This window comes from Amphiura filiformis, chromosome 4, assembly GCF_039555335.1.
Source record: "Amphiura filiformis chromosome 4, Afil_fr2py, whole genome shotgun sequence".
NCBI classification, from domain to species: Eukaryota; Metazoa; Echinodermata; class Ophiuroidea; order Amphilepidida; family Amphiuridae; genus Amphiura; species Amphiura filiformis.
Window position 1 is genome coordinate 67,429,998 of NC_092631.1, and position 8,554 is coordinate 67,438,551.

Here is an 8,554-nt window from a genome sequence, read left to right on the forward strand (position 1 = left end):
ACCCTAAACGCGTTACGCGCGTATCGTGCCTACCCACGAAAAACTACCCTTTTACGCGTTTTCATTATCGCGGATGGTGTACAGGCCACAATGGGAGTGACCCCCGGGGCCCGGGGATCGGTGGAGCATGATGAAAAACATCCACAGTCAAATTTGGTGGGAATCGGATCATGAGGGCCGAGATATGGCCGCATGAATTCCTAATTAGAACCAGGCCAATTGAAATGAGTGTAAATTGGCTAATTAGGTATTCATGCAGGCCATATCTCGGCCCTCATGATCCGATTCCCACCAAATTTGGACTGTGGATGTTTTTCATAATGTTGTACTGAAATATGGTCATGCAAATGCTGAAATGCAAAAAAAATATATATATATATGACGTCACACTTCGGTACTCTATATTTCATGATAAAAAGTTGTTTGAAAATTTCCTTGCCGTATATGTTACTCATTTTTATGTTTTAATGCCATTATACAAGTGTCTACCCCTGTAAAGATGCAAACAAGATTTAAGATAAATAGCGCCATCAGTACTCAACTTTGCTTTAAAATGAACACAGTTCTACATGCCATCAAACAACCGTGAAAAGAGGGTCTCACACTTGCACACAAACTATAAGGCATAGGCCTATATCTTGATAAGTTCATACCAAACTTTCAAACTTAAATGCCTTTTGCAAATAAACCTAAATAATATAAACTATATAGGTTTAGTGCCTTAAAGCTTTCAAATCTTTAATAGTTCAAGGCCAATTGCACACAGACCTCAAAATATTGACTTTATTGAAATAGAATTGTAGTATTCCTGCTAGTTTTTGTATTTAGGCACTGAGGCCTTGCGAAGGTATCAGGTGCAGATATCTGGCAATACCGTCATACAGGTGAACTTTTTGTCAGTTCACATACCAGCTTGTCTACTGATTCTTTGCATGTGGGTTGTATGCATGGGTATGTATTTCACCATTTCATGTACATTCTAGAAAATAAACATTGGATCAACTACTACAGGCATTGGAGGTAAGTGTAGACCTAATTGTATTTTAATCTATCCAAAATATAAATTATGGCGATGTTACACTTTAAGGTTTGCTGTTAATTATGATAATCGTTTGAAAGCACCGAAAAAAGTCTATAGAGTTTGTTGTTAAATTATATAGATATAGGCCTCATAGATTACGTATTTGATATGATGTATTCAAGTACTGACAAAACTTTGATCCTGCAAATGAATGAGCTTGGATGGGTCATTGAGCCGGTGTACATAATGTGCTATTGTTCTGGTGGATCAGGGCTCTGGCAACAACGTTTGCACAGTATTTTAATGGGACATGAGAGCACATCGAATTACATTCTGAATACGAAGAATGTCCTGATATCATAGAATTTAGATTTTTTGAAATTCGCGATATCGTGTTACAAATTTTATGGCAAATTATTAAAAATTGATATTTTTGACATTCCTCGAAGTAAAATTGATAAATCTAATGATATTTACTTAAAGTGTACATACATCGAATGTATGGAGCCAGTATATAAAGGCCGTCCCAATAAAAGCTGAAACTCACACATTCGATGGGTGTACTTAAAGTGTACGATTATTTGAAAATTTTGATCTTTCATATTGAAGATCTAGATTTTTTTCTCATTTTGATATAATAATAGTTCGTACTGGGATGGGGGCAACCAATCATTGACAGACCAGTCCGATACCCTTGAATATTCGTTGCACACCCAAACGATTTGCATCGTTGTACCTGTTGTTAGGGAAGATAAAGTAAGGACTCATGGTAACAACGGCTGCACAGTATTTTTGTGAGACATGAGAGCACACCAGACATCGAATTGTATTCTGAATACGAGGAATGTCCTTCTGATATTTTTGAAAATTTGCGATATAATACAAATTTTATGGCAAATAATATTGAAGATACACATTTTCTGTCTTTTTTTGGGGGGGGGGTCTAGATCTTCGATATACGAAAGATCAAACTTTTCAAATAATCGTCGGCATTTCCTCCCAGCTACATACACTTTAAGTAAATAGCATTACATTTATAAAATTTTACTTCGAGGATTTTAAATAAGAAAAAAAATATCAAATTTTAATATCATTTGCCATAAAATTTGTATTATACCACCAATTTCAAAATTTTAAAACAAATATCAGAAGGACATCCCTCATTATTCAGAATGCAATTCAATATGTCTGGTGTGCTCTCATGTCCCACAAAAATACTGTGCAGCCGTTCTTACCATGAGTCCTTACTTTATCTTCCCTAACAACAGGTCCAACGATGCAAATCGTTTGGGTGTGCAACGAATATCCAAGGGTATCGGACTGGTCTGCCAATGATCGGTTGCCCCCACCCCTCGTTCGGAACAGTACGAACTAAATTTATTATTATCAAATTGAGACCGAAGCCGAGACTCGAACATTGATTTTTAAACCCGGTTTTTAGTTTAAATCTGAGTAAAAATCTTCCGTCACATAGGCCTAATTTGAATGAGGTTTTTAGGGCAAAATCTATTTTTGCAGCGCTTTTGGTCAATTTTGACAAAAAATAAAAGATAAGAAAGTGACCTTCCAAACTTGATGTAAAACTGGATTTATACTTGGTCACTTTTGCTGAAAATCGAATCACACGCATGCTCAGTATGCAAAAACGATGCACAGTTTGCACACTGTGTGTAAACGAGTGTCGTTTTGCACACTGAGCATGTGTGTGATTCGCTTTTCTACAAAAGCAATTTTGATCAATTACTTAAAAGTATAATGAATTTAAACTTTGAACTCTTGACGATTAAAATCACTCCACCTTTTTTACCCTTTTATTTCAACAGGACCTTGTAAGAGGCAAAGTTATGGCCAACCACATGAAAAAGGTTTTGGCTTCTGGCGAATACACCTTGGAGAAGAAAGTAGCCGATGGTACGTTCGGTTCAGTCCATAAAGGTTGGCGAGTTTGTGCGCTCAAATCTATCGCTCTAGACAAACTGCAAGGAAATGACCAAAAGAATAAGGTACAAATGTGGATCGACGAGTCGGTGAGTCTCTTGACCCTAAGAGGTCATCCGAGAATCGTAGAATATAACAAATTCTTTGGTTCTGATGACAACAAGAAACTTTGGATTGAATCTGAGTATTGCGAAGGAGGGACACTGAACAAGTACTTCTGGAAGACGATGTACCAGAAACAGTGTAAGGATGTTAAACACCGCTTCATGGTAGAGATTGCAGATGCACTTGCATTCTTGCATAACAGAGGCGTAACGCATCGGGACATGAAGCCTGACAACATCATGGTAGTAGATGGTTCAACTCCTGGTGAAGCGCATATCAAATTATCTGATTTTGGTCTAGCAAAGTTGATTGCATCATGTAAATATGGTGGCGAATTGATGAAGTTCTATAGTGCTTCGGGCAATGGTACGAAGTACTACATGGCACCAGAGTTGTATGACCAACATTTTACACGTACAGGGGATATATTCTCAATGGGACTTATCTTCAACGCCCTTCTGCAAGGTAGTTCTTTGTCATCTAAGTTGTTCCTTGTTGTCAAAGTCCATGGTGGACCACCTGGTAAATGGGCTCATGAGAACAATGAGAGCGTGGAGATTCCTGAGAACATTGCAGCATGTTTAAGTGATACCTTCAAACAGCTGTTGAAATCCATGTTATCGCGGGAATGGCAGACAAGACCCTCAGCTGAAACGGTCCACGGGACATTACTGGAAACTACCCACAAAGATCTGAGCATCAATTCATCTGGAGGGAGTTCATCTGGTGGAAGCAGGCCTTCTAGTGTCCATGAAGAGCAGGAGCTGGACAATGGTAATCATTGATGAACTTAGCGCATCCGAGTCAGTGGTATTATAGCTATCATTAACATTGATTAACAAACCAACACGAAGAGACCATTATCACATACTTGTAGTTTAATTACAAATACAAATGGATTTGATTGGACATTATAACCGTATTCAATACGTAGATATGTATCAGGTAAATATTATTTTAGGTCATTGGGAGCTGATATTTTAGTTTCCTGTTTTATTGCATACGTCATAACCTTTATACTTTTGGACAATTGGTTTTTTTTAAAGTTGAGAATGTATCAAAAACCAAATATGATTTAATCGTCTGAACGTTTCTACTAGAATCTATTTAAGTAACGGTGTTGTTGTATGGCAAATGGGCTTCAGCAAATAAGTGCACTGCACATAAAGAGGGATTCGGTTTGCCGGACTTTTTGACCAGATATTATTATTAATGCTGGAAATCCGGAATTCAGTGTCTACATGTAAATACGATAAAATTTTTAAAAAATCCAGCAACATATGGTTCACAGTCAAAATGCATAAATTTGAGGTGCTCAGTTTGTTGTAACATTAGCAACAGAAATTTTCAGGAAGCAAACCTGGAAATCCAGACATTCTTTTCTTCAGTGAAAACTTACTTCTGGAATTACGCAATATGAACATTTTATCGTTTCGTATTCTGGTCTGGTTTTCATCGTGCTCGAGTACAGAATACATATGGGCAATTCCAAGCAAAAGTGGACATGACCCAAAACATGAAAAATGCTCAGAACTTCAAAACTGCAAGTGCTACAATGGCATATTTAGCATGTTTAGATCTCTTCAACACTTCAAAATAGTGCAATAATGAAATTCCATTTTAATGATAATTTATCAAAAATTAGCTCTTCTCATTTAAAGAAAATATACAACAGGAAACTAAAAAGGTTCCATTGGTCTTCTCAGGGGGGTGGTGAATTATAAAAGGGTAGTTGGCCGACCAAGGGGAAGTTTGTTGGCAGCCTTGCTGGTTTAATAAAAGGGGGCCAAGCGATTTTTGGCACAGATATTTTCAATTCACTTATTTTGGGCACCGTTTCAATATTAAAGTACCGTACGCCCTAAAAAAAAGGTCCATTAACACGTTCCAGTCAGTATGCAATAATGCCCTGCTCGCTGCGCTCGCATCAGATGATATTAAGACAATTAAGATTTTTAATTTGCCGTCCCAAATGTGCAAAAGGGAAAAAGAATTGTTGGCACGTCAGAAGAAGAGGGCATTTAATATTTGGCTGACCATTTTGGGAATTCACCACCCCGGTGGTATGCCTACACCTATAATTATATTGCACAACACACTCATCAATAAAGGGGTACTTTATATAGCTTCTGGAAATATTATATTGAAACTTTCCTGATGAAAGACAAACTATTATTGGTGTTTATTGAAAATATTCATTTATCTATATATTTATTTATCCGTTTTTGAGTGCATATAAGTGTAGTTTATTGTATGGATGACCCGGAACTTTGATGCCATTTAGTATATCTTTTCCCTAATCTGTTTTTTGTTTGTTTGGTTTTTTTTTTTCACTTTTCGTGTCAAACTATGTAGCAATGAGCAGTAAATTTCAAAGTAAAAGTTAAATGAGATTTTAAATAACAGGTGTTTGGAAACACCCCTTTTCTCCATTTTAAAACATGCAAAATGAAGAGGAAACATTACACTATTTGGATGTAATGAATAATAAGGGAAGTGACTGGCAGCTATACCCGGGGCAGCTACTGGCTGAATTAGACAGCCGTCCTACCGCAGAAAGAAAGCTAAAGAAGATATAAAATATGTAACAAAAAAGTTAGTTCCCTTCTAAATATGTTAATTGTCCTTGACACAAGCCATACTTACCGATTCCATGATATTGGGTCACACTTAAGTGAATAAATTCTGTTTATATGGATTTGAACCTTTATGTGTATTTAATAATCGTTTCACGTCTGACCGAGTCTATAATTCTACACCGTTATTATACTTACAGGGTGAGTCAAAATGATCACAATCCAACTTTACTAATTATTTTTTCTGGAACTTGGACCCCTGAATAAAAGAGGCTCAGCTTGTGATACAGTGTTGTTTTCGAATTTAGAAATTGGTTATTTCATCTAAAGATAAATAGGCTACGACAATTTTAATCATGTTTTGATGAATCCAAGTGTGTGAAAATATTGGATCCAATATTTATTGGTCTCGTTATGAGTTTTAAAATATTGGACTCGACTACGTCTCGTCCAATATTTTAAAACTCATAGCTCGACCAATAAATGTGGGTTCAATCGATCCAATTTTATATCAAAATTATCCATTTTTACGTCACTAGTCACTTGAATATAATAGGGACTACATGGAGGCTGGAGCGTTAATTGGTGTACAGTAAACGGGACGAAAAATCGACAACAAATTTTGTCTTTGCTTCCTCACACTGGCTTGGTATCTCATATATCGCACGTTTGGCATTCCTATCATGATAAAACAATACCGGTAATCCAGGTAGGCCTACATGTACCGTATGTACCAGAACAACTGCATTTAAAATGCGCCGATACGAATAGTATATAATATAATGGAATCAAAAGGTTCATTGTGTCTGATCCAGAAAATGCACTTACTTGTTTTGCGTTTCAGCAAACACTGTTACCGTTGTCAACACTTGATGAGGAGTGACTGCAGCTATACTTTGGTCAGCTCGTAATCGGCGGGACTTATAACATCGCGGATTAATATCAAAATATTTTATTTTGATAATTGTCTCGTGACATCTCGCCAGAAGCATCGCGAAATATTATTTCAAGTCCTATACTTTCTTTAACACACAAAATATAGACCAGACACGTCAACTAATAGCACTCTTAACGTGGATCTACTTTTCGGCGTAGTGGTAAAAGCCTATTACGAGCTGATCAAACTATACTACTGGCAACCGACGTTACAGAGGGGGTTTACTTAATCCCTGTTGCAGAAACTCATCGAAAACTTGTGAGATAATTATTTTTTATGAGTTCCTGCAGCATGGATCAAGAAAAATTCAAGAAGAAAAACCAACTTACAACTCTAAGATTCACGTTGGAAATCTGTAGGCCTATCTGTGCTCTATAGCGTCGTTTGCCAGTAGCTGCAGTCACTCCTCACCACGGTGTTGACAAAGGTAACAGTGTTTGCTGAAACGCACACAAGTGCATTTTCTGGATCAGATACATGCAACGAATCTTGTTTACTGAATCCTGTAATCACTTTCAGGTTTCGTATGGAATGATTTTGTGAAAATATGCCTGTACAGATTAGACAATTTGGTTCTATTGAACATCCGTGGGCAACTTTGCTCTCAGGGTGTTTTTTTTTCAAATGATTTTGTTTTGCAAACTAAAAAGAGGTAATTCATAAAACTTACATAGGCCTACAAGTAATTGGTTATACTACAATCTGAATAGGGCCTAGATTATTACTTACTATTTGTAGGAATTTTGTGAAGTTGGCGCGGATCATTTTGACACACCCTGTATGTGCCGAAAAGATTTTTTACAATCGTGATATAATGGAATCACAGTTTAACAAAATTTGTTCACTGCATCTATACAGATTATACAATACTAAATTGTAAAATATATAGACAAGATTGGTTGCTGTTGAATGAGAGACACTGATAATAAAGGCATGGGTTTTTTTTTTCAGTAGTATGACAAAATAATGTGTGTTGTGACTGTGGGGTTATCCTTTTTACCCATAATATGTGATTCCCAAGAAGAAACAATTTTTTTTCGATATGCCACTGTCATCGTCAATCACAAAAATGATTTAAAAGCTTTTAAAAATACGTACCGTACTGTAAATACCCAGTAAACACAAAAACGTTTTTAAAACACTATATAAACGTGTTTGGTTTTGGTCAAAACATTTTAATATACATGTATGTCGGATTATATAAAGGTCATGAAAACATTTTCAAAACTTCTTTTCAATGAAAAAAAAAACACATTAATGTGTGGCTAGTATAGTATCAAAATGGCGCAATTGCGATTTTCATGTGAAAGTGCCTATACTGGTCGGTTTATGGCCTCTATTTATCTGCCAAAGAAGTTACTAAGTTGTAGTAAATAGTCCCCTTTTACTGCTAGAAGTAAAAGAAAACACCATTTCTTATGAATACAAGATTGGAAAAGTCCCTTTTTCTCAAAATGACAAATATGCATTCGCCGTTTTTGTATTTTTTTTTTTTTCAAAGATATTTTGTCAACACTTGATAACATTATGTTAGAAAGTTTTGCAATAGGTTTTCAAAAATGTTTTCTGAATGTTACTAAAAACGTTTTTACCCTTTATATAACCCGTCGTTTAAACATCTGTTTACTGGGTATGCTCTATTTGTTTTTCAAGCTATGACTATGTGAAATGCAGTTTCTTGACGAGTGCACCCTTCCCCCGATTATGATCATAGGCGCTAGCGCCCTAAAAGCAACACATTTTGATTTTCTATACATTTTTTCCGCCCTTTTTTCTTTACTAATTCTTTTTGCCGCCCCTTCCTTTTTTATTTTACTAATTCTTTTTGCCGCCCCTTCTTTTTGCCGCCCTAATTCTTTTTGCCGCCCCTTCTTCTTCCGCCGCCCCTTCGTTTTGGCCGCCCCCTGCTTTTACCCCGGGGGAAACCTAACCCTAACTTTCGGATGAGTGACTTCTTTTTACTTTTCGGACATACGA

General features: G+C 36.5%; 1 protein-coding gene across 2 annotated transcripts; it reads left to right on the plus strand.

Annotated features, from left to right (window-relative positions):
* The first annotated feature begins 886 nt into the window (after positions 1-886).
* LOC140151260 (serine/threonine-protein kinase 35-like) lies at positions 887-5,768 on the plus strand. Of its 2 annotated transcripts, none has more exons than XM_072173534.1 (2): positions 887-951; positions 2,845-5,768. In XM_072173534.1, exon 2 carries the CDS (start codon positions 2,866-2,868, stop codon positions 3,847-3,849), a length of 984 nt encoding a protein of 327 aa, XP_072029635.1. In that variant the 5' UTR covers positions 887-951; positions 2,845-2,865; the 3' UTR covers positions 3,850-5,768. The 2 variants fall into 2 exon arrangements, with proteins under 2 accessions (XP_072029635.1, XP_072029634.1); XM_072173533.1 differs by having other exon boundaries at positions 893-1,020.
* The last annotated feature ends 2,786 nt before the right edge of the window (positions 5,769-8,554 follow it).

Bases quoted from the DNA above. Each gene is read 5' to 3' on its own strand.
- LOC140151260 (XM_072173534.1), top strand. From the start codon at position 2,866: ATGGCCAACCACATGAAAAAGGTTTTGGCTTCTGGCGAATACACCTTG.